Source organism: Salvelinus namaycush, chromosome 25 (genome assembly GCF_016432855.1).
Source record: "Salvelinus namaycush isolate Seneca chromosome 25, SaNama_1.0, whole genome shotgun sequence".
NCBI classification, from domain to species: Eukaryota; Metazoa; Chordata; class Actinopteri; order Salmoniformes; family Salmonidae; genus Salvelinus; species Salvelinus namaycush.
Genome location: NC_052331.1, coordinates 18,561,010 through 18,587,994, shown reverse-complemented (window position 1 = coordinate 18,587,994; position 26,985 = coordinate 18,561,010). Strand labels below are relative to the sequence as shown.

The 26,985-nt window shown below is 42.8% G+C and overlaps 1 protein-coding gene across 2 annotated transcripts in view; it reads left to right on the top strand.

The window, feature by feature from the left end:
• LOC120020320 (rho GTPase-activating protein 21-like) overlaps window positions 1–26,985 on the top strand; it is a 112,728-nt gene that overhangs the window by 28,426 nt on the left and 57,317 nt on the right. For both annotated transcript variants that reach the window (XM_038963895.1, XM_038963896.1), the window contains exons 3-7: window positions 8,522–8,707; window positions 9,036–9,057; window positions 21,656–21,748; window positions 23,436–23,514; window positions 23,615–23,669. In XM_038963895.1, the coding sequence (XP_038819823.1) occupies window positions 8,522–8,707; window positions 9,036–9,057; window positions 21,656–21,748; window positions 23,436–23,514; window positions 23,615–23,669 (435 nt within the window). The remainder of the gene's footprint in view (window positions 1–8,521; window positions 8,708–9,035; window positions 9,058–21,655; window positions 21,749–23,435; window positions 23,515–23,614; window positions 23,670–26,985) is intronic.

The following is a 26,985-nucleotide window of genomic DNA, read 5'->3' as shown; positions in this document are numbered from 1 at the left end:
CCATGCTATAATCTGAGTACAGCGCTCAGAGCCCAAACAAGCCATGAGATATCCGCCATGTTGTGGAGTCAACAGATGTCAGAATAGCATTATAAATATTAATTTACCTTTGATCTTCATCAGAATGCACTCCCAGGAATCACAGTTCCACAATAAATGTTTGATTAGTTCCATAAAGTCCATAAATTATGTCCAAATACCTCCTTTTTGTTCGCGCGTTCAGTACACAATCCAAACTCGCGACTAAGTCCATGCGAAAGTTCAGACGAAAAGTCATATTACAGTTTGTAGAAACACGTCAAACGAAGTATAGAATCAATCTTTAGGATGTCTTCTATAATCTTCAATAATGTTCCAACCGGAGAATTCCTTTGTCTTCAGAAATGCAATGGAACGCAAGCTAACTCTCTCATGTGAACGCGCATGGTCAGCTCATGGCACTCTGCCAGACCCATGACTCAGAGCCCTCATTCTCCCCTCCTTTACAGTAGAAGCATCAAACAAAGTTCTAAAGCTACTCAATACTGCCCCCAGCCATAAGAAGTTAATGATGGTGTTGGAGTTGTTTGGCCATGCAGTCATGGGTAAACATGGAGTGCAGAAGGGGACTAAGCACGCAACCCTGAGGGGCCCTGTGTTGAGGATCTGAGTAGCAGATGTGTTGTTGCCTACCCTTACTACCTGGGGGTGGCCCGTCAGGATGTCCAGGATCCAGTTGCAGAGGGTGGTGTTTAGTCCCCGGGTCCTTAGCTTAGTGATGAGCTTTGTGGGCACTATGGTGTTGAACGCTGAGCTGTAGTCAATGAACAGCATTCTCACAGGTTTTCCTTTTGTCCAGGTGGGAAAGGGCAGTATTGAGTGCGATTGAGATTGTGTCATCTGTGGATCTGTTGGGGTGTTATGCGAATTGGAGTGGGTGTAGGGTTTCCGGGATGATGGTGTTGATGTGATCCATGACCAGCCTTTCAAAGCACTTCATGGCTACCGATGTAAGTGCTACAGGGGGTGGTAGTCATTTAGGCAGGTTTCCTTCGCATTCTTGGGCACAGGGACTGTGGTGGTCTGCTTGAAACATGTAGGTATTACAGACTCGGGTCAGGGAGAGGTTGAAAATGTCAGTGAAGAGACTTGCCATTTGTTTCGCTCATGCTCTGAGTACACGCCCTGGTAATCTGTCTGTTTTAAGGTCTTGCTCACATTGGCTATAGAAAGCGTGATCACTGTCATCCCGAACAGCTGATGCTCTGGTGCATGCTTCAGTGTTGCTTGCCCCGACGCAAGCATAAAAGTCATTTAGCTCGTCTGGTAGGCTCGCGTCACTAGGCAGGTTGCGGATGCGTTTCCCTTTGGAGTCCGTAATAGTTTGCAAGCCCTGCCACATCCAATGATCGTCAGAGCCGGTATAGTAGGATTCAATCTTTGTCTTGTATTGACACTTTGCCTGTTTGATGGTTCGTCTGAGGGCAAAGCGGGATTTCTTATAAGCATCCGGAGTAGTGTCCTGCTCCTTGAAAGTGGCAGATCTAGACTTTTGCTCGGTGCGGATGTTGCTTGTAATCAATGGCTTCTGGTTGGGATATGTATGTACGGTCACTGTGGGGACGACGTTGTCGACACACTTGATGATGTGATGTGGTGTACCCCTCTGCCATGGGATGAATCCCGGAACAGATTCCAGTATGTGCTTACAAAACAGTCCTGTAGTGTAGCATCCGTCATCTGACCACTTCCGTATTGAGCGAGTCACTGGTACTTCCTTCTTTAGTTTTTGTTTGTAAGCAGGAATCAGGAGGATAGAATTATGGTCAGATTTCCCAAATGGAGGGCGAGGGAAAGATTTGTATGCGTTTCTGTGTGTGAAGTAAAGGTGGTCTAGAGTTATTTTGTTGCACATGTGACATGCTGGTAGAAATGAGGTAAAACAGATTTGTTTGCCTGGTTTAACCTCTAACACCTCCCAAACCCGGATCCGGGATCCCCCCCATCACAAAAGCTGACTAGCATAGCCTAGCCTAAAGCCACAGGGATATCATATAATAAAATGTTCATGAAATCACAAGTCCAAGACACCAAATGAAAGATACAGATCTTGTGAATAAAGCCATCATTTCTGATTTTTAAAATGTTTTACAGGGAAGACAAAATATGTAAATCTATTAGCTAACCACGTTAGCAAAAGACAACTTTTTTTTTACTCCACCATTTTCTTACTGCATCAGTAGCTATCACAAATTCGGCCAAATAAAGATATAAATAGCCACTAACCAAGAAACAACCTCATCAGATGACAGTCTGATAACATATTTATTGTATAGCATATGTTTTGTTAGAAAAATGTGCATATTTCAGGTATAAATCATAGTTTACCATTGCAGCCACCATCACAAATCGACTAGAATAACTAGAGAGCAACGTGTATTACCTAATTACTCATCATAAAACATTTCTTAAAAATACACAGCGTACAGCAATTGAAAGACACAGATCTTGTGAATCCAGACAATATTTCAGATGTTATAAGTGTTTTACAGCGAAAACACAATATAACGTTATATTAGCTTAGCACAGTAGCAAACCAAACAACAGCATTGATTCCAGCCAAACATAGCGATAACGTATTCACCACCAAAATAATAATTTTTTCACTAACCTTCTCAGAATTCTTCAGATGACAGTCCTGTAACATCATATTACACAATGCATATAGAGTTTGTTCGAAAATGTCCATATTTAGCGGCACAAATCGTGCTTATACAATGAGAAAAGTTGCCAAGCTCCCCAGAAAATTTCGGGCGCCATCTTGGAGAGTCACCTAGTCTAATCAATAAATAATCATAAACTTGACTAAAAAATACAGGTTGGACAGCATATGAAAGACAAATTAGTTCTTAATGCAATCGCTGAATTACATTTTTAAAATTAACCTTACTGCGCAATACTGGGTGCAATACAGGGTGCGATAGCGCAAGGCTACATGGAAAATAATGTCGTCTTATGCATTTTACTTTTTCAACAGAACAACGAATTATCAGCATAAATAGTACTTACTATTAGCTGAACTCCCATCAGAATCTTGGGAAAGGTGTCCGTTGGCCAAAAGAATCGTTGCTGGGTTGGAGAATGTTTCCTTCGACGTTGCAATTAGCAGTACACCATGGCATTCGAGAGAGAGATGCCCAACTAAATACAACGTCACAAAATGAAATGCCCGAAAATCGCAATATACTGACATAAACTGATATAAATCGGTTTAAAATAACAAGATTATGATGTCTTTAAAGCCTATAGCGAATAAAAACAGAGCCGGATATATCTAGTTATTAAAACCAGAGCTTCTAAAAAGACATGCCAAGACCCTCTCTGCGTCAGCGCGAAGTTCCAAAAGGCAGGACACCTCGGTTCCAACCAATTTATCAACTTTCTGAACTGCGTAGAAACTCCATTTCAACTCTCCCTATTCGCTAACAACCAGGGGAAGGCGTATGCAGTGCATCTCAACCAATAGAAGACAGGCAAAGTTAAAGACAGGTCTCAGAGCAGATGAGAAAATTTGCCATTCTCACACAGACATAGGAAAAGTGCTCTAAGTCCAGTTCTCTTTCACTTACAGACATAATTCAAACGGTTTTAGAAACTAGAGTGTTTTCTATCCAATAGTAATAATAATATGCATATTGTACGAGCAAGAATTGAGTACGAGGCAGTTTAATTTGGAGACGCATTTGTGCTATGTCGAAATGGCACCCCCCTAGTGGCAAGAAGTTAAAGTCCCCGGCCACTAGGAGTGCTGCTTCTGGATGAGCATTTTCTTGTTTGCTTATGACTTTATACAGCTCGTTGAGTGCGGTCTTAGTGCCAGCATCGGTTTGTGGTGGTAAATAGACGGCTACGAATAATATAGATAGTGTGGTCTACAGCTTATCATGCGTTACTCTACCTCAGGTGAGCAATACCTCGAGACTTCTGTAATATTAGACATCACGCACCAGCAGTTATGGACAAATAGACACACCCCCGCCCCTCGTCTTATCAGATGTAGCTGCTCTGTCCTGCCGACGCACGGAAATCCCCGCCAGCTCTAAATTATTTGTCGTCGTTCACCCACGACTCGGTGAAACATAAGATATTTTAAAAAATGTATGTCATGTTGGAAGGATAGTCTCAACTGTTGATCATCCAGTTTGTTTTCCAGTGATTGCATGTTGGTCAATAGAACCGATGGTAGTGGCTATTTACTCACTCGCCTACAAATCCTCACAAGGCACCCTGACCGCCGCCCCCTGTTTCTCTGTTTTTTCTTCATGCGAATGATGGGGATTTGAGCCTGGTCTCCGGGAAGCAGTATATCCTTCGCGTCAACTCATTTTAAGAAAAAATCTTTGCCCAGTTCGATGTGAGGAATCGCTCTTCTGATGTCCAGAAGCTATTTTCGGTCATAAGAGACGGTAGCAGCAACTTTATGTTCAAAATCAGTTACATATAAAATAGCACAGTTGGTTAGGAGCCTGCAAAACGGTAGTCATCCCCTCCGGTTTGGCGATACTGACTTCGGACGAGTCCCGTGACTCTTGTGGGGGCTGTAGTGTGGATGGGTATTTGACCTTTTTTGACTGCGAGTACTCACAATATTTTTTTATTAGAGTAATCGAATTAAGAATTTTATTTTTATAACAAAGGCGGCACTGGGGAAAAAAATTGCGCATTCATCTATATGCCATCAAATCAAATATATTTATAAAGCCCTTTTTACATCAGCCAATGTCACAAATTGCTACACAGAAACCCAGCCTAAAACCCCAAACGGCAAGCAATGCAGAGGTAGAAGCACTGTGGCTAGGAAAAACTCTATTGAAATGTTTATTACATTTTTTATTTAACATTTTTTTAACTAAGTCAGTTAACTTTTTAGGGATAGGGGGCAGCATTTTCACTTTGGATGAATAGCGTGCCCAGAGTGAACTGCCTCCTACTCTGTCCCAGATGCTAATATATGCATATTATTACTATTGGATAGAAAACACTCTGAAGTTTCTAAAACTGTTTGAATTATGTCTGTGAGTATAACATAACTCATATGGCAGGCAAACTTCCAAACAGGAAGGGGAAATTCTGAGGCTGGTCGATTTTTCAACTCATCGCCTATTCAAATCCCAGTAAGATATGGATATGTTTGCACTTCCTACGCCTTCCACTAGATGTCAACAGTCTGTAGAACGTCGAATGAAGCCTCTACTGTGATGTGGGGCCGGATGGGAACTGTTTCAGTAAGTGGTCTGGCAGAGTGCCAGCTCTTGGTCACGCGCATTCCAAATGATATCGCCTTGCGTTCCATTACTTCTGTAGACACAAAGGAATGCTCCGGTTGGAACGTTATTGGATATATATGATAACAACATCCTGAAGATTGATTCTCTACTTAGTTTGACCAGTTTATTCGACCTGTAATATAACTTTTTGAAGTTTTCGTCCGAGTTCGCCTGGACCTGCGCGAGCGTTTGGACATGTATACTAAACGTGCTAGCAAAAGTAGCTACTTGGACATAAATATCGAACAAAACAACAATTTATTGTGGAACTAGGATTCCTGGGAGTGCATTCTGATGAAGATCATCAAAGGTAAGGGAATATTTATGATGTAATTTCGTATTTCTGTTGACTCCAACATGGCGGAGAAATGTTTTTTATATCTGAGCGCCGTCTCAGATTATTGCATGGTGTGCTTTTTCCGTAATTTAAAAAAAATCTGACACAGCGGTTGCATTAAGAACAAGTGTATCTTTAATTCTAATGTAATGTAACATGTATCTTTCATCAAAGTGTATGATGAGTATTTCTGTTATTTGATGTGGCTCTCTGCAATTTCTCCGGATATTTTGGAGGCATTTCTGAACATGGCGCCAATGTAAACTGAGATTTGTGGATATAAATATGCACATTATCGAACAAAACATACATGTATTGTGTAACATGATGTCCTATGAGTGTCATCTGATGATCATCAAAGGTTAGTGATTAATTTTATCTCTATTTCTGCTTTTTGTGACTCCTATCTTTGGCTGGGAAAATGGCTGTGTTTTTTGGACTTGGCGGTGATCTAATGTAATCATATGTTGTGTTTTCGCTGTAAATCATTTTTTAAATCTGACACGATGGGCAGGTTAACAAGATGTTTATCTTTTCATTTGCTGTATTGGACTTGTTAATGTGTGAAAGTTACATATTTCTAAAAAATATTTTTGAATTTCCCGCGCTGCCTTTTCAGCGGAATGTTGTGGGGGGGTTCCGCTAGCAGAACGTGTGTCCTAGAAAGGTTAAGAACAAATTCTTATTTACAATGACGGCCAAACCCGGACGATGCTGGGCCAGTTGTGCACCTCCCTATGGGACTCCCAATCATGGCCCGATGTGATACAGATGCAGTGCCTTAGACTGCTGCGCCACTCGGGAAAGGCAGGAACCTAGGAAGAAACCTAGAGAGGAACCAGGCTCTGAGGGGTGGCCAGGTTGAGATGCCGGGTTGAGATTATAACAGTAAATGTCCAAGATCTTCAGACGTTCATAGATGACCAGCAGGGTCAGATAATAATAATCACAGTGGCAACAGGTCAGCACCTCAGGAGTAAATGTCAGTTGGCTTTTCGTAGCTGAGCATTCAGAGTTAGAGACAGCAGGTGCGGTAGAAAGAGAGAGTTGAAAACAGCAGGTCCGGGACAAGGTAGCACATCCGGTGAACAGGTCAGGGTTCTACAGCTGCAGGCAGAACAGTTGAAACTGGAGCAGCAGCAGCACACACAGGTGGACTGAGGACAGCAAGGAGTCATCAGGCCAGGTAGTCCTGAGGCAAGGTTCCAGGGCTGAGGTCCTCCGGGAGAGGATGGAGAGAGAATTAGAGGGAGCATACTTAAATTCACGCAGGACAAATACTCTAGATATAACAGACTGACCCTAGCCCTCCATCACAAACTATTTCAGCATAAATACTGGAGGCTGAGACGGGAAGGGTCGGGAGTCACCAGTGACCCCGTCCATCGATACCCCAGGACAGGGCCAACCAGGTAGGATATAACCCCACCCACTTTGCCAAGCACAGCCTCCACACCACTAGAGGGATTTTTTTTCAAACCACCAATTTACTACCCTGAGACAAGGCTGAGTATAGCCCACGAAGATCTCCCCCATGACCTGAGGGGTCACAAACCCGGACAGGGAGATCACGTCAGTGACTCAACCCACTCAAGTGACGCACCCCTCCTAGGGACGGCATGGAAGAGCACCAGTAAGCCTGTGACTCAGCCCCCTGTAATAGGTTTTGAGGTAGAGAATCCCAGTGGAGAAGAGGGTAACCGGCCAGGCAGAGACAGCAAGGGCGGTTTGTCGCTCCAGTGCTTTTCCGTTCACCTTCACACTCCTGGGCCAGACTACACTCAATCATAGGACCTACTGAAGAGATGAGTCTTCAATAATGACTTAAAGGTCGAGACCGAGTCTGCATCTCTCACATGGATAGGAGAAAGCCCTGCCTCCAGCTGTTTGCTTAGAAATAGACCGTAGCGTACGTGTAGGTACGTATGGCTGAACAAAATCAGAGAAATGCGTAGGAGCAAGCCCATGTAATGCTTTGTTGGTTAGCAGTAAAACCTTGAAATCAGCCCTAGCCTAAACAGGAAGCCAGTGGCTAGCGTTGGTCACAAAAAGGAAATAAACAATATACCACGTTACTTGTAGTAATACATTTATTGTTTTAGAAACATTACAAAGCATGCTTATCTTTTTTTGTTTTGTTATTTTTGTGTAATTTTAGGGAAATAGATTAATATTCTGGTTTATAAAAAATCTGAGTGTCTGGTTGGTTTTAAATCTACCTGCCACAGTGTTTGGTGGACCAAAAATAACATTTTATGCCATGGTACATAGTCATTGAATGCTAGTTACATTAATAATGTTTACATATTGTATAAACTTGTGCTGTACATTTTTTCTACTTGTATATTGTCCATACTGTCTATAGACACCACTTATTTATATCCCGGACTCTGATATTGGTCGTTCTGTTATTTCTTAATCTCTTGTTTCTTTTTTTTTTGGTTGCACTACTGGAGACTTTTGTGAATTTCATCTAGATCCCATGTTTCTGATCACCTAGTCTAGACACACAATGTGGATTTAACTTTATTATTACTGTTGCTTATGAACCATTAGGCAGCAGGCTACAGAATACACTCAGTCGTTGCCAGACTCGTGATTTAGTTTTCAAAACTAATAAATGCATTCATACCACAAGCATGCATAGATTTTTGTTTCTTTGAACTTTGTACAACTTTCTCACAGTTCTTGCCTTTCTCAGTAGAATTTGAGTAGTCACCTGCAGTAGATCTTATTTCAATATGTCATACAGTTGTGTACGGTATAATAATTGCCTCTCTCTCTCTCTTCCGTCTCCCACCTGCCTTTCCTTGCTTTCTTCCCCTCCCCTTCTCTCACTCCCTTCCTCGCTCTCGTTTCTCTCCCCTTCTCCCCCCAGAATGACGTGCCAGAGTGGGGTGATTCCCCTGCAGGCCTGTTCAACCTGCAGGGAGAGGAGGAGCCCTTTTCGTGGCCGGGTCCCAAGACTATCCATCTGCGGCGCACCTCTCAGGGCTTCGGCTTCACCCTGCGCCACTTCATTGTCTACCCACCAGAGTCTGCAGTGCACCCTTACCCCTTCCCAGTAAGCACCACAGTCACATGAACATTCCAAAGCTTTTCCATTCAGTTCATTGACATTTACTGTAGCACTTTGTATGACGTCGTTGCGGCAGGAGTTGCAACAAAATGAGAGTAATGCCCCGAACACAATTTGAGTAAAACCAGTTGATTCCTTTAAACAACTCCCTGAGCCCATTGAACTATATCATCTTCATCATTGCTGGTCGCAAATAACAAAATGGCAGATTTCATCCGTACCAAAGGATATATCATAACTGTTGGGATATCAGACATTACAGACTGCATCTGTAAGGGCATCAAAACTCATGTTGATATTCATTTTTTTTTAGGAGGAAGAGCATGGACGCAGAGGTAAGCTGACAGTTCCTTCCTCTCCCTGTCTGTCCTTCACTACTGCATAGTCAGTCACTCTGCCTCCCACTTAGTATGATTTTTCCATATGTTGATTTAGCTCTTTTACTTCCTTGTTATGCACATGGTACAATGTAGCTGTCGTGTTAGGGTGACCTTTGTAGAGGCCTGCCTGAAACAGTTTGGTCAGCAGCACCACCAGTTACTGTGCTCAACTTTCCCTAGAACTTTATTCTTCTAACTGCACTTTGTTGTCAGTGTCAACCCTTTCACATCACTACAAAACATTGCCCAAAGCCCTTGTTTTTAGTTTTTCACATTTTTCGCTTGTGTGTTTGTAGGTGTATGTGTGCACTTGTGCATGGGTGTTTTGTTGTTTTAGGACACTAGTCCTGTTTAGAGCTGTGGCGGTCATGACATTTTGTCAGCCGGTGATTGTCAAGCAAATAACTGCCGGTTTAACAGTAAATGACCGTTAATTAACATAAATACATAATTTGGCATCTCCTGTTTCCACGCATAGCCTTCATGCCATTGATGCTGACCTTTGGAACATCTACATTTTAAAAAGTCTTATAAATCCAGGATTTATTTTACAGGTCTAAGGAAACATAATATGAAGAAAATGTAGTCTATTTTAGAAGAACAGAATAGCATACTCTTGAGTTGTCCTTATGCTAGGCCCTGATCTGGCTATGCCATATGGCTGTGGGCTACATGAGTTAATTTAGCAGACAAGCTTTGCTTAGAATTCTGTGGAATTATTTCATATTATTTCATAGTATGAAGAAAACAATTGAACATAGCTGAATAAAATAGAAAGTATAATTTCTCCATGATTTGAGGGAGTGCGCACATGCGGTTATTCTGTGTTGGCGTTTAACAAAGAAACAGGTACTCCTTTCTGCTTAATTATGTAACTTTAGTTGTGATACAAACGTTGATCTATATGTTTAATTTTTTTAATACATTCTAAGGCTGCATAATGCGACTAATGATGACTTGAAAAAAGTCTAATGAAAGGCTCAGCTTAGTTTTTTTGCGCAGGCTATACACACCATCACGCTCCCATTCACAATTTGACAAGCACTTGATAGTGTCTCGAATTGTCCGGTGGCATCCCCTTTGTGTGGCCGTAATGCCTCCTAAAAATAATTGTGGCAAATGGCCGTTGTGCCCTTGGGCCGAATATAATAATTATAATTCCCTTCTCCCGGCTGCGCGCTCCGAAGCACCGCTCACTCACATGGCTCTCCGTCACATGATCAGGTCTTTCTCACAGGCTACAAGTGAAGACAGACCCATCGGGGACACAACTGCGTCCTTATCCAATTCCGAGGCACATATTGAAGATATTGGAAGAACTTTCCACATTTACTTTTCGTCAGCCAACAAGATGAGTAGGCCTAACAAACAGCAACAACACTAGCCTATGTCAATCTACTATCCCCCATAGTACAAAAGTTGACCTATTCTTTGCAAGAAAGAAATATTTCACCCATACTCTGGGACAGTTGTGGGATGCGATAGATCCCAAATGAATACAACCCCTAGCATCCAATAACCTTTAACTTCTTATGGCTGCAGCCCGGCGTCGGTACACTTATGACAACAGCCACTTCAAGTGCAGGGCGCGAAATTCAAAAGATATTTTTTTTTAAATATTTAACTTTCACACATTAACAAGTCCAATACAGCAAATGAAAGGTACACATCTTGTGAATCCAGCCAACATGTCCGATTTTTAAAATGTTTTACAGCGAAAACAGCACGTATATTTATGTTAGCTCACCACCAAATACAAAAAAGGACAGACATTTTTCACAGCACAGGTAGCATGCACAAAGCCAACCTAACTAACCAAGAACCAACCAAACTAACCAACAAACAACTTCATCAGATGACAGTCTTATAACATGTTATACAATAAATCTATGTTTTGTTCGAAAAATGTGCATATTTCAGGTATAAATCATAGTTTACATTGCAGCTACAATCAGAAATTGCACCGAAAGCAGCCATAATAATTACAGACACCAACGTCAAATACCTAAATACTCATCATAAAACATTTCTGAAAAATACATAGTGTACAGCAAATGAAAGACAGGCATCTTGTGATTCCAGCCAATATTTCCGATTTATTAAGTGTTTTACAGCGAAAACACAATATAGCGTTATATTAGCTTACCACAATAGCCAAAAATACAAGCCATTTCCCAGCAGTAAAAGTTAGCGATCGTGACAAACCAGTAAAAGATATATAATTTTTGACTAACCTTGATATTCTTCATCAGATGACAGTCCTATAACATCAGGTTATACATACACTTATGTTTTGTTCGAAAATGTGCATATTTAGAGCTGAAATCAGTGGTTATACAATGTGCTAACGTAGCTACTATTTCCCACAACGTCCGGATATTTTTCTGACACTTTTTCTGACACACACATTCTGACCAAATAGCTATTCATAAACATAACTAAAAAATACATGTTGTATAGGAAATGATAGATCCATTAGTTCTTAATGAAATCGCCGTGTTAGAATTCTAAAAAATAACTTCATTACGACATCCAGCTTCGGTATAGCTAGAGTACCCAAAACTTGGGCGCCGACGACTAGTTCACATCTACGACAGATATATGAAATAGCATCATAAAATGTTTCTTACTTTTGCTGATCTTCCATCAGAATGTTGGACAAGGGGTCCTTTGTCCAGAACAATCGTTGTTTGGATTTAGAACGTCCATTTTCCCTCTTGAATTAGCAAGCACACTAGCCAAGTGGCACGAATCTCTCCATCGTCAACAAAGTCAGAGAACGGAACACGGCAAAACTCCCGAAAAAATTTCAATAATCTGATTAAACTATATTGAAAAAACATACTTTACGATGATATGGTCACATGTATCAAATAAAATCAAAGCCGGAGATAGTAGTCGCCTATAACGGCAGCTAAACAGAAGGCAAATCCAGGTACCACCTCGCGCTCTCCAGAAAACCGGAAATGGGGGACACGTCATACAAAGAGCTTGTATTCCACTTCAGACCAAGATAAACACTAAATTTCTTCTCTCACCGCCTCTTGACATCCAGGGGAAGGTCTATGAAGTGCATGTATACTCATACGTACCATGCCCATTTATAGGCAGGAAGTAGAACAGAGCCTCGATTTCAGACTTTCCACTTCCTGGTCAGGAAGTTTGTGCCAAATGAGTTCTGTTTTACTCACAGATATAATTCAAACGGTTTTAGAAACTAGAGAGTGTTTTCTATCCAATAGTAATAATAATATGCATATTGTACGAGCAAGAATTGAGTACGAGGCCGTTTGAAATGGGCACCTTTTATCTGGTTACTCAATACTGCCCCTGCAGCCCAAACAAGTTAAGTAATGAGGCTGACGCAACAGATCAGAACCTTTAGCTTAAAAAGTTGATAAACTATTAGGCTATTTCTCCACATTATAAGCGCAGCAATGCGCACACGGCAGTAGGCTAGAAGCGCAAATGCTTTTATTATAAAGGTGCATTTTTATGGTGAAAATGATCTTCCCCAAACTTGAAACTCACACGCTGCGTATGCATTCTAGTTAGGCTCTACACCCGTTCTAAAGTAGATTAATGTGCTAAATTTTAAGAAGTTATTTGCCACTTTAGTTGTGATACAAACCTCATCCAACATGTATGCCTATGGGCTAGGCTACATGAGGTGTGAGTCTATGATTTGAAAAAGTCAGGGGGGAAAAAGGCATGCGCTGTTTCTTGCCTTGTGCTGTGCATCATTCACAAGTGATTGGCTAATATTGTCACTCATAGGACTATTCTTGATTTATTCTGGTCTTTACATATACCAAAAGTGTTAAATTTGTTTTGATTTAGAATGGACCATTATCATGCACCTGTATCGGAACAGGCAAGGGAAAAAAATACATGTCATCTATGCACTTAAATAGCGAATGGAGGATGCTATTCCTGTGGTTAATTTTCATGCCAGCCAGGTAGGCTATACTCCTGCTGTAAAGAGAAGCAATGTCCTTAACATTAGGAAATAAATATAGTAGGCCTAGCCTATAGAAAGCTGATGGGATCCTCTTTTTAATAAAGACCACCACTGTTTTCTCATGCAATTGCATAGCCTATAGAAATGTTGCTCAACATGAGCTCATGGGCTCTCATGAAGTGTTTGATTAGATTTTTGATTACATTTACATTGATGTCAGAGTGATTAGAGGGACAATAGAATGCTGAGTACCAGGCAGTTGGCAAGTTCTGTAGGCTATTAATGAGCAGCATCAAAGCTTGGAGAGGCATAATTACCGTGACTAAACAGTCATGTGGAATTTGACTGCCACCATGACTCGTTACTGCCGGTGTGGCTGTAATACGGTCACCGTAACAGCCCTAGTCCTGTTGAAGAAAGATTGTAACCATTGACCCCTTTCAATTCACAACAATGTCAGCGTGAAGGTTTTTGTTTTTGTAGCACACTACTCCCATTGGATAAAACTAATCATGCCCACCTTCTGAGCAAACAGTTTGGCCTATGGTCTGCTGTTCCATTGTGTCTCGCCGCCTCCTAACACCGCTATGGTAGTAGGAGTGTGTTTGGGATCTCCCTGTGGGATGTTTGTGTGATTAAACTGTGTTTAGTCTGAGTGGGCTTTTATTGAGCATAGGGGGGTTTGCTGTTGCTGGAACCTGTCCAACTAGAGCTAAATATCAGAGATTTATTTTGACTTAACTTGAGCAATAGCGTAGGCTATAGGCCTATGTCCAGGAAAGAAACCGTGTATGTACAATCCGGAAATCTAAAAGCAAATTCTATCTGTGTGCGTATAAACTAAGGTCTTTTTTTTTTTTTATCTGTGGAAATATGCTAGATTTTTTTTTTTTTTTTTGAGAAGACATTCACCAAAGAAAGAGGGTGAATGTCTAAATTATCCTCTGAAGGATTCAATGAAATAGGAAGATGTAATGTTTTGAACATACTGTGAAGGAAAAAAGTCAATGATATCTTTGACAGTCAGTGAGATTGTCCAGAGAGCGAGACCGTAATAGCTTCCATGACTTGGTCTCACTCTGTCTGGCCCTCAGTCAGGTCAGGGGAAAATGTGAAGTAATCCAGGCCATACATTTCATAATGCTGGACACTGGAAAGAGTGACAGAGTACAGACATAGGGACCTAATTGGCTGGCTGTGCTGTGACCCTGAGTTGTGAAAACACAACCTGAGATGCTGCCTCCCACCAGCTCAAACTGCCTTGGCTTGGCTGTGCTACCACTACAGGAAAGCTATAAACTAGGGTATGTTAAAAACATGGCGCTCCGAGAGACAGATCTAAATCAATACTTTCGGTTTGCGTTCATCAGTGTGCTTGTTTCAAGTTGTTGTTGCTGATGTCATCCAAATCGATCCCGCTCCAGAGTACACGCCTCAGTGTAATGCTCATTCCTTCCTTAAACGCGAATCCGACCATCACCCCTGGTGAGACAAAACCGCGACTCGTCAGTGAAGATCACTTTTTACCACTCCTGTCTGGTCCAGCGATGGTGGGTTTGTGCCCATAGGCGACGTTGTTGCCGGTGATGTCTGGTGAGGACCTGCCTTACAACAGGCCTACAAGCCCTCAGTCCAGCCTCTCTCAGCCTATTGCGGACAGTCTGAGCACCGATGGCATGATTGTGCGTTCCTGGTGTAACTCGGGCAGTTGTTGTTGTCATCCTGTACCTGTGGGTGTGATGTTCGGATGTACCGATCTTGTGCAGGTGTTGTTACACGTGGTCTGCCACTGTGAGGACGATCAGCTGTCCATCCTGTCTCCCTGTAGCGCTGTCTTAGTCGTCTCACAGTACGGACATTGCAGTTTATTGCCCTGGCCACATCTGCAGTCCTCATGCCTCCTTGCAGCATGCCTAAGGCACGTTCACGCAGATGAGCAGGGACCCTGGGCATCTTTCTTTTGGTGTTTTTCCAGAGTCAGTAGAAAGGCTTCTTTAGTGTCCTAAGTTTTCATAACTGTGACCTTAAAACTTCTCTAGGATAGGGGGCAGCATTTTCACTTTGGATGAATAGTGTGCCCAGAGTGAACTGCCTCCTACTCTGTCCCAGATGCTAATATATGCATATTATTATTATTACTATTGGATATAAAACACTCTGAAGTTTCTAAAACTGTTTGAATGATGTCTGTGAGTATAACAACTCATATGGCAGGGAAAAACCTGAGAAAGAATCCAAACAGGAAGTGAGAATTCTGAGGCTGGTCGATTTTCAACTCATCGCCTATTCAAATCCCAGTAAGATATGGATCTGTTTGCACTTCCTACGCCTTCCACTAGATGTCAACATTCTGTAGAACGTTGAATGAAGCGTCTACTGTGATGTGGGGCCGGATGGGAGCTGTTTCAGTCACTGGTCTGGCAGAATGCCAGTTCCTGGTCACACGCATTCCAAATGATATCGTCTTGAGTTCCATTACTTCTGTAGACACAAAGGAATTCTCCAGTTGGAACGTTATTGAATATTTATGATAACAACATCCTGAAGATTGATTCTCTACTTAGTTTGACCAGTTTATTCGACCTGTAATATAACCTTTTGAAGTTTTCGTCCGACGTTCGCCTGGATCTGCGCGAGCGTTTGGACATGTGTACTAAACGTGCTAGCAAAAGTAGCTATTTGGACATAAATAATGGACATTATCAACAAAACAACAATTTATTGTGGAACTAGGATTCATGGGAGTGCATTCTGATGAAGATCATCAAAGGTAAGGGAATATTTATGATGTAATTTCTGTTGACTCCAACCTGGCGGAGAAATGTTTTTTATATCTGAGCGCCTTCTCAGATTATTGCATGGTGTGCTTTTTCCGTAATTTAAAAAAAAAATCTGACACCGCGGTTGCATTAAGAACAAGTGTATCTTTAATTCTATGTAAAACATGTATCTTTCATCAAAGTGTATGATGAGTATTTCTGTTATTAGATGTGGCTCTCTGCAATTTCTCCAGATATTTTGGAGGCATTTCTGATTTTTGGATATAAATATGCACATTATCGAACAAAACATACATGTATTGTGTAACATGATGTCCTATGAGTGTCATCTGATGAAGATCATCAAAGGTTAGTGATTCATTTTATCTCCATTTCTGCTTTTTGTGACTCCTATCTTTGGCTGGGAAAATGGCTGTTTTTCTGTGGCTATATACTGACCTAACATAATCGTTTGGTGTACTTTCACCGTAAATCCTTTTTGAAATCAGACATGTTGGCTGGATTGTGTAGCTTTAATTTGGTGTCTTTCATGTGTGATTTCATGAAATATTGATTTTTATAGTAATATATTTGAATTTGGCGCGCTGCATGTGTGTCTTAACGACCGTTCCACAGGTGCATGTTCATTAATTGTTGATGGTTCATTGAAGCATGGGAAACAAAAGCCTTTACAATGAAGCTCTGTGACTTTATTTGGATTTTTACGAATTATCTTTGAAAGACAAGGTTCAGAAAAAGGGACGTTTCTTTTTTTGCTGAGTTTATATTAAAAGTAAAGTTTTTTTTTTTTTTGCCTCAATTGAGTTATCAGGGGGATGCAACTATACACTCTATATACAAAAGTATGTGGACATCCCTTCAAATTTGTGGATTTGGCTATTTCAGCCACACCTGTTGCTGGCAGGTGTATAAAATTGAGCATACAGCCATGCAATTTCCATAGACAAACATTGGCAGTAGAATGGCCTTACTGAATAGCGCAGTGATATTTTTATTTATTTTATTTTATCCCTTCGTGATATCCAATTGTGATCCATTTACGAACTTGTCTCATTGCTGCAACTCCCCATCGGGCTCGGGAGAGGCGAAGGACGAGTCATGCGTCCACCGAAACATGACCTGCCAAGCCCTGCTGCTTCTTAACACCCGCTCGCTTAACCTGGAAGCCAGCTGCACCAATGTGTTGGAGGAAACACCGTTCAACTGACGACCGAAGTCACCTTTGTAGGCGCCTGGCCCGCCACAAGGAGTCGCTAGAGTGCGATGAGCCAAGGAAAGCCCCCCCGGCCAAAACCCTCCCTAACCCGGACGACGCTGGGCCAATTGTGCACCGCCCTATGGGACTCCCGGTCGCGGCCGGTTGTGAAACAGTCTGGGATCGAACCCCAGGCTGTAGTGACACCGCAACACTGCGATGCAGTTCCTTAGACCGTTGCGCCTCTCGGGAGGCCGAGCTCAGTGACTTTCAACGTGACACCGTCATAGAATGCCACCTTCCCATCAAGTGAGTTTGTCAAATTTCTGCCCTGCTAGAGCTGCCCCGGTCAACTGTAGTGCTGTTATTGTGAAGTGGAAATGTCTAGGCGCAACAACGGCTCAGCTGCGAAATAGTGGTAGGCCAAACAAGCTCACAGACTGGGACCTCCGAGTGCTGAAGCTTGTAAAAATTGTCTGTCCTTGGGTGCAACACTCACTACGAGTTCCAAACTGCCTCTTGAAGCAACGTCAGTACAAGAACTGTTCGTCGGGAGCTTCATGTAATGGGTTTCCATGTCCGAGCCACACACACGCCTAAGATCACCACGCTCAATGCATAGCATCGGCTGGAGTGGTGTAAAGCTTGCCGCCATTGGACTCTGGAGCAGTGAAAACGCGTTCACTGGAGTGATTAATCATGCTTCACCATCTGGCATTCCCGACGGACGATTCTGGGTTTGGCGGATGCCAGGAGAATGCTACCTGCCTGAATGCATAGCGGTTTGGGCTAGGCCCCTTAGTTCCAGTGAAGGGAAATCTTAATGCTACAGTATACAATGACATTCTAGAAGATTCTGTGCTTCCAACTTTGGCTACAGTTTGGGGAAGGCCCTTTACTGATTCAGCATGACAATACCCCCGTGCCCAAAGCGAGGTCCGTACAGAAATTGTTTGTCGAGATCGACGTGGAAGAACTTCACCCGCCTGCCCTGACCTCAACCCCATCCAACACCTTTGGGATGAATTGGAATGCCGACTCTGAGCCAGTCCTAATCGCCCAACATCAGTGCCCAACCTCACTAATGCGCTTGTGAATGGAAGCAAGTCCCCGCAGCAATGTTCCAACATCTAGTGGAAAGCCTTCCCAGAAGAGTGGGGAAGCTGTTATAGCAGCAATGTTCCAACATCTAGTGGAAAGCCTTCCCAGAAGAGTGGGGAAGCTGTTATAGCAGCAATGTTCCAACATCTAGTGGAAAGCCTTCCCAGAAGAGTGGAAAAGCTGTTATAGCAGCAATGTTCCAACATCTAGTGGAAAGCCTTCCCAGAAGAGTGGAGAAGCTGTTATAGCAGCAACGGGGGACCAACCATATTCATTTTGGAATGAGATGTTCGATGTGCAGATGTCCACATACTTTTGGGCATGTAGTGTAGTTTTCGTTCACATAAAATGCATTGGAGCATCACATTTGGCAGAAAATTGCTTAATTTCCATCAGATGACAGCAGAAGTGCAACACTATTTGCCTAGCAGCCACACAAGTAAATGAGCCTACAATGAAGGTGTTTTTCCCCAAAATGATTGATGGCCATCATATTTCTGTTTATCATAGAATTTTTTGGGCCATCTACATTTCCTAATATATTACTTGTAGTTAATCTTGCATTTTACTAGAGAAAAGTACCAGAGTAAAAAGTAGCTTCACATCAGTTAGAGTGCTGTCTGTTGATAGAATGGCACTTTGTGAATTCGTGTCCAAGTGGAGAAGTGCAACTGAAGCACAAAATGTGTCTGATGCCGAGCTGAAATTACAACGAGAAGCAATTTAGATCTGCATTTTTAAAACGCAGCAAGATATTTCTTATGTGACCCCTGGGTCATGTTGGTTCTCTTCAATCTCTCTTGTCATATTACTGTATAATGTTCAGTATAGGTGTCATATTATATTCCCAAGTGTGTGTGTGTAGACTAGTTTGCTGACTCTGGGTTATCCCAGGACAGCCATTGTGAATGAGAGCGATTCCCTTTGTTTCAGCCACCTCATGTGGTAAACTAAAGGTGCGTTCGCCATTGCAGCCTTGCAGACTTATCTACAAATCACCTTGCATGCATCATAAATAACCACCTAATATTATTTGTAGATCATTCAATCACAGTTTACCCACGATACTTCACGGTTTTGATGCTCTCGAACACGGCCAAAGGCTTCATGATAATTCCTACCATTGTGAACCTGGCCCAGTGTTAAATCATTGGAAGCCCAGTGAGTCTCCCACACCTGATTTACCCGGGGATCACACATGTCTCAGGGGCGCCCCCTGCTGGCCATTCTATTTTATTTGGCTTACTGTTCCATGATTCCCTAATGGGAACAACGTCAGTATGTAGAGGAAATGAAAAGGAAAGGCCTACGGTCAAGATTTCAACTGGCTCCTCACTCCAAATGATTTACGCTGTCTGGGACTGGCTTCGCTCATCCTGTTTTTGAGGAATAACAAGAATGGTTGCAGCAACAGTCATTGAGTCGGTACTAGTTATCAAATCACTGGATTATTGATTATGAAGCAGCAGTAGTAGTGTTGTGACGTTATGCTGTGGTTCTACCACTCTCCACAAGAGGGAGCCACCCGCACCTCTCGGTTTCAGAGAGGTTGGTTTAAATGTTGAATAACCATTTTGGTTGAATGCATTGTTGTGCAACTGACTAGGTATGCCCTTTTTCCTTCCCTACCAAAGATGTTGTTGTAGCTTTACATGACACGGTGTACTTGTAGGTTTGTTTGAACATACTGGCCAGGTGATATGCTAGCCTTGTCTTGCATAGCTCTTCTAAGAAAGGTTCAGTGGCTCAGTTCTAAGGTGAGCAACTTTAGCAGCCACCTGTTAACAGATCTGTCGTCTCTCGATGCCTGAGTGTCCCTCTCAATCTCTCACACCAACGGAGGGAGAAAGAGCAAGCACAGAGTGGGCACTCGAGGTCTATCAAACACCCACACTCCCATATTTCTCACTCAATCACTTGGTGTTCTCTCACTCTCTCACTCTCTCACTCTCTCTCTCACTCACTCACTCACTCACTCACTCACTCACTCACTCACTCACTCACTCACTCACTCACTCACTCACTCACTCACTCACTCACTCACTCACTCTCACTCACTCACTCACACGGCTCTGCTCTTTTTCTTTATTGAAAAACCAGTATGATCTTGCTGCCACATTCGGTGCTTACCAGTGTTACATCATGATTACTATTAAGACTTCCATATAGATACTCACCACATTCCTATTCATTTGGACTCTCATCAATTATGAGTTGGACAGAGCTTTGCGTCTAGTGAGCCTGGAGCTGTTCTTCTGTTTTATAGGGAAGTAGTGGGAGTTGTGCAGCTGAGCTCACTCTGTCCCTCCCATCCCCTCTCCTCTCATTTGCTTTCCTCTCCTCTGCAGCCATGCAGCTGCTAGGAGACAGGAGCAGCATGAGCAAACAGGTTCTGCTACTAAACTCAGACTATTCATTTCCCTTTCCCAAATCTCCACGAGCTCTGCTACCGTATTAGGAGTCTTTTTCCTACTTTGAATTCTCATTCAGACCTGTTGTATTGTGGACAGCCAATGTGACACAGAGAAACCACACTGTTCTTCTCTCTGCTGTCATTGCTTTAATTCACATGCCACTGAATCTTGTGACAGTCTCTTGTTCTCTATTGCTCTCTAAATCACTTATTCTTTCTCTCGGTCTTTCTCTCCCTGTTGCTTGTGCTCGCTCTCGCTCTCATCTCTTTCTCCCTCTCTAGCTTTCTCTCACGCTTTCTGTTGTGCTCTTAATCATCCATCTCTCTCTAGCTCTCTCTCTCTCTCTTTTTCTTTCTTTCTTTCTTTCTCTCTCTCTCTCTCTCTCGAGCGCTCTTTCTCTCTCTCTCTCTCTCTCTCTCTCTCTCGAGCGCTCTCTCTCTCTCTCTCTCTCTCTCTCTCTCTCTCTCTCTCTCTCTCTCTCTCTCTCTCTCTCTCTCTCTCTCTCTCTCTCTCGTGCTCTCTCTCTCTCTCTCTCTCTCTCGTGCTCTCTCTCTCTCTCTCTCTCTCTCTCGTGCTCTTTCTCTCTCTCTCTCGAGTGCTCTTTCTCTCTGGCGCGCTCATCAGGAAATGTCTTCGAAACAATTTATGGTTGTGTCTGGTAGCCATTGTCCTGTTGTCCTGGCTGCTTCACATTCAGAGTGCGTCCCAGTCTGGGTCGTGTTGAACTGAGAGTTGTAGGTGGAGCAGTCTTGCCTGTGTTCTCTGCTCTTAGTATAGGGTATTGTAGGTCTGCTAAGGTAATCTGAGGTCAGCAATGTGCCATTCTAAAGGGAAACTAACTAAGCTGCTCTCTAGGAACAGAGTCAAAGAACCCTGCTTTATGATATCCTATAGTACTAAAATATAAAATCTACTCAAACTATCAACTAACATTTTGGGACCGTCGACAGTGGACTAATGAAGAAAATATGAAAATTATTTTGAGTGGGCAAATACTGTATGTAGCATGAATTGATTGACTGTTATGAGCAGAGACGGTATGTGACTACCAGGTGACCTCCAGAAGAAGGCGTTGATGATGACACTTTGTATTTGTTGTCAGGGAGACAACGGCACAGGCTGGAGCCAATGGACACCATCTTTGTGAAGCAAGTGAAGGTGGGTGGTCCTGCCGACGGCGCTGGACTCTGCACAGGTAACTGACCACATCTCCAAAAGTAACAGACGGGAGCTCTACCTGCCTGTGTGTGTGTGTGTATGTATGGACACGCGGCATCATACAAAGTATTATATCATATTGGAGTTATGACCATGCTGCACCTTATCCTAAACCTTACTGTATTCGTTATGATAATAGAACTAATGACACATTGGACATTATACTGTTGGATAAAAGCCTCAGCTAAATGGCATATATATACATTGAGTGTAGAAAACATAAAGAACACCTGCTCTTTCCATGACACAGACTGACCAGGTGAATCCAGGTGAAAGCTGTGATTCCCCTACTGATGTCACCTGTTAAATCCACTTCAATCAGTGTAGATGAAGGGGAGGAGACGGGTTAAAGGATTATGTTTAAGTCTTGAGACAATTGAGACATGGATTGTGTATGTGGGGCCATTCAGAGTGTGAATGGGAAAGACAAAAGATGTAAGTGCCTTTGAATGGGGTATGGTAGTAGGTGCCAGGCGCACTGGTTTGAATGTCAAGAACTGCAATGCTGCTGGGTTTTTAACGTTCAACAGTTTCCCGTGCGTATCACGAATGGTCCACCACCCAAAGGACATCCAGCCAACTTGACACAACTGTAGGATGCATTGGAGTCAACATGGGTCAGCATACTTCTGGAACGCTTTCGACACCTTGTGGTCCATGCCCTGAAGAATTGAGACTGTTCTGAGGGCAAAACGGGTGCAACTCAATATTAGGAAGGTGTTCCGTATGTTTTATACTCTGTGTATATAGGGCTGTACATAATGTTTTGTTTTCACCTGAATGTATACTGAATATATACTGGGTGTAGTTTTCTGTGTTTCCTCTTTGTGGAGGGTTAGTAGAGGCACAGAGCTCAGCTGCCTCAGGCACTCAGTTACTGTAAACACATATCAGGTGACTGATCAAAGCTGTTTCCTCTGCTATTCTGACTGTCAGCCTAGCAGGGAAGCTGCCTCTTACTGAGGGCCTAGCTACTTTCCTCTACCTACCAGCACAGGTTCATCTCTTCAAAGACACATAGGGAAGATCTCAATTACGTACTCCTCCCGTCCTCTCTCTTTGTCTCCTTCTCAAAAACCATTGGATAAGAAAGCCAGAGGTCCCTCCCCTCTGACCTTCTCCTCCAATGGGGTTTAAAACGGAGACACACACACACACACACACACACACACACACACACACACACACACACACACACACACACACACACACACACACACACACATATACCTGCCATTAACACCATTTCACGTATTAGCCACCAGTCTAACATTAATGGTGCAATATGCAGAAATCGCTCCGCCATTTCCTGATTGCTAAAATTCAAATAGTTCACCTAATTTAAGTTTATGACAAAACAAGCAATGGAATGTGTAGAGAATCATTGTACCATCTAAACCATTGTGAAATAGTATATTTTCATTAAACCAAAAATATTGTGTTTTCAGCTGTTTGAAAACCCAAAAGACAAACCCAAAAGTAAAAGATGCAAAAACTAAACTTCAGAATGGGAAGCATAGAACTAGAGCACAGAACAGATCTACCGCTTCTTAGACTTGCTTACAATGAGTGACAGATCTATAACTCACTTTTCTATGTGAATTTGGTCGCATCGCCCAAAAAGTTACATATCACATCTTCAAACTCTTTCTTATTGTCAACAGGAGACCGGATAGTAAAGGTAAATGAAGCAAGTATCATTGGGAAAACGTACTCTCAGGTCATAGCCTTGATCCAAAACAGGTGAGCACTCAAATATGAATATTTCCCATTGTTGTCAGTGACTGATTTCCTGCTGGTCTGTTGAAGTTTACAATGTTTGACTTTATCTATTATTTTACAGTGATGCCTTTCTTGAACTCTGTGTGATGCCAAGAGATGAAGACATACTGCAGCTGGTTAGTTTTTAAAGATCATTACTCCATTTGATTTAATCTCTTCCTATATTTGCCCACTGTAAAACAGAAGTAGACCTTATTTCTACTTCTACATCAACTTAGTCGCTATTTATGTGATCAAGGCTTAGAAAGCTGCTCTAGTTTCTCTGTGAAGGGTGTGTGTGTGTGAGGACCGCAGTACTGCTCCAGAGGGGAGGGTGAAACCCTCTCCCTTCAGAGTGCTCTATCTGGGCCTCCTAACCAGGCCACCACACCCTGTCCTCTCCAAGTGCTGCTACTTCTTCTCTGCTGCAGGGCTGGCCTCATTCTGGGAACTGGAAGGGTCACTTTGAGAAATGCAAACAACAAAGTCATAAATAAACACACTCACTCACACACATAATAAACAAACACACCACGTCAACGCACATACGTGTGCACACGCTCGCACACTTGTAGCGTTGCTAATGTTGGGATTACAAAGGGTTAGTGGGGTTTGAAAACAGCGCCACTTGTGTTGAGTGCCGGTATTACCGATTAACCCAGTATGGCACAAGGTCGGTATGAAGGTATGACAATCTGGATACCGCCCAAGCCTAGCTGTGAAGGAGCCAACCTGGGGCCTGCCTGTCACGAGCATGTCTGATGCGGCGCTCTGTTGCATAAGGACATAGTGGGTGAGAGACCGGGACACCGGCAGGAAGCAACCAAGGCCCAGTCTGTAGCATGCTGTAGTTTATGCATGCATTTAGGCCAGTACCCAGCCACTTACATCCTAAATCATTTCTCCCCTCAATAAGTTAGAAACATCTGATTATCTTGCCTCAGACCTACTAATATTAAACTCTTCCCCATGCCAAAAGTCAAGACTACTCCCTTCACAGAACAGCGCAAACTGGCCCTAACCAAAATAGAAAGAGTGGGGGGGCCCCGGTGCACAACTGAGCAAGAGGACGAGTACATTAGAGAGTCTAGTTTGAGCAACAGATGCATCACATCGGATGAATGGAATGAAAATGGGCCTCAGGATCTAATCACAGTATCTCTGTGCATTAACATTTCCATTGATAAAATACAATTGTGTTCATTGTCCATAGCTTATGCCTGCCCATACCATAACCCCACCGCTGTCATGGTCCGCTCTGTTCACAACGTTGATATCAGCAAACCGCTTGCCCACAAGACGCCATACATGCTGTCTGACGTCTGCCCGGTACAGTTGAAACGGATTCTTCCATGATGGGCACACTTCTCCAGCATGCCAGTGGCCATTGAAGGTGAGCATTTGCCGACTGAAGTCAATTACACCACCAAACTGCAGTCATGGGAAGACGACGAGCATGCAGATGAGCTTCTTTGAGACAGTTTCTGACAGTTTGTGCAGAAATTCTATAGCAAACCCACAGTTTTATCAGCTGTCCGGGTGGCTGGTCTCAGACGATCCCGCAGGTGAAGAAGCCGGATGTGGAGGTCCTGAGCTGGAGTGGTTACATGTGGTCTGGTCTGTGGTTGTGAGGCCGGTTGGACGTACTGCCAAATTCTCTAAAATGACGTTGGAAGCGGCTTATAGCAGAGAAATTAACATTCCATTCTCTGGCATCAGCTCTGGTAGACATTCCTGCATGCCAATTGCAGGCTCCCTCAAAACACCTTTGGCATTGTGTTGTGACAACTGCACATTTTAGAGTGGCCTGTAATTGTCCCCAGCACAAGGTGTACCTGTGTACTGATCATGCTGTTTAATCAGCCTCTTGATATGCCACACTTGTCTGGTGGATGCTCAGATGGATATTCAATGTCTGCTTTAAAACATTTTTTTTTTTTTTTACTGATCTACCAATATGTAGCCGACTTTGCGAGGCATTGGAAAACATTATTGTTCTTTTGTGGTTGAAATTGACTGCTCGACTGAAGGACCGTTACAATTATCTGTATGTGTGGGGTACAGTGATGGGTTAGTCATTAAAGAATTATGTAAACACTTATTGCACACAGTGAGACCATGCAACTTATTATGTGACATGTTAAGCAAATGTTTACTCCTAAACTTACACTGAACAGAAATAAACATGCAACAATTTTATTGATTTTTACTGAGTTACAGTTCATATGAGGAAATCAGTCAATTGAAATACATTTATTAGGCCCTAATCTATGGAATTGACATGACTGGGAATACAGATATGCATCTGTTGATCACAGGTACCTTTAAAAAATGGGCCTCGATCTTGTCACAGTATGTTTGTGCATTCAAATTGCCATCGATAAAATGCATTTGTGTTCGTTGTCCGTAGCTTATGCTTGCTCATACCATAACCCCACCGCCACCATGGGGCACTCTGTTCTCGCCCACATGACGCCATACACGTGGTCTTCAGTTTTGAGGCCGACATACTGCCAAATTCTCTTTAAAACGATGTTGGAGGCAGATTATGGTAGAGCGACTGAACATTCAATTCCCTTCCAACAGCTCTGGTGGACATTCCTGCAGTCAGCATGCCAATTGCACACACCTTCAACTTCAGACATCTGTGGCATTGTGTTATGTGACAAAACTGCACATTTTAGTGGCCTTTTATTGTCAGCACAAGGTGCACCTGTGTAATGATCAGGCTGTTTTATTTTTATTTTTTAAATACACCTTTTTCTCCCCAATTTTTGATCTTGTCTCATCGCTGATTATCTTGGCATAGGAGAAATGCTCACTAACAGGAATGTAAATGTCACGCCCTGGCCTTAGTATTCTTTGTTTTCTTTATTATTTTAGTTAGGTCAGGGTGTGACACGGGGAATGTATGTGTTTTTTGTAGTGTCTAGGGTGGTTGTAAGGTTTAGGGGGTTTATTAGAGTAGTTGGGTTTATGTTTAGTATAGTAGTCTAGCTGTGTCTATGGTTGAGTGTAGGTATCTAGGAAAGTCTATGGTTGCCTGAATTGGGTCTCAATTAGAGACAGCTGGTTATTGTTGTCTCTGATTGGGAGCCATATTTAAGGCAACCATAGGCTTTAGCTGTTTGTGGGGAATTGTCTATGTCGAAGTGTTTTGTGTCAGCACTTATGTTTGTATAGCTTCACGGTCGTCTGTTTTGTTGGTTTGTTTTGTTTTTTCCTTCTTCTAATAAAAAGAAGATGTACTTTCCACGCGCTGCGCCTTGGTCCTCTCTCAGTCCCTTTGACGATCGTGACAGAATTCCCCACCAATGCGGGATCAAGCAGCGTGAAAAGCGGCAACAGGAGCAGCGCAAGGAGGAATGGAAATGGGAGCGTAATATGGACTACACTACGTGGAAGGAGATCGACAGGTGGGCGATCGACCCAGGGCGAGTGCCGGAGCCAGCC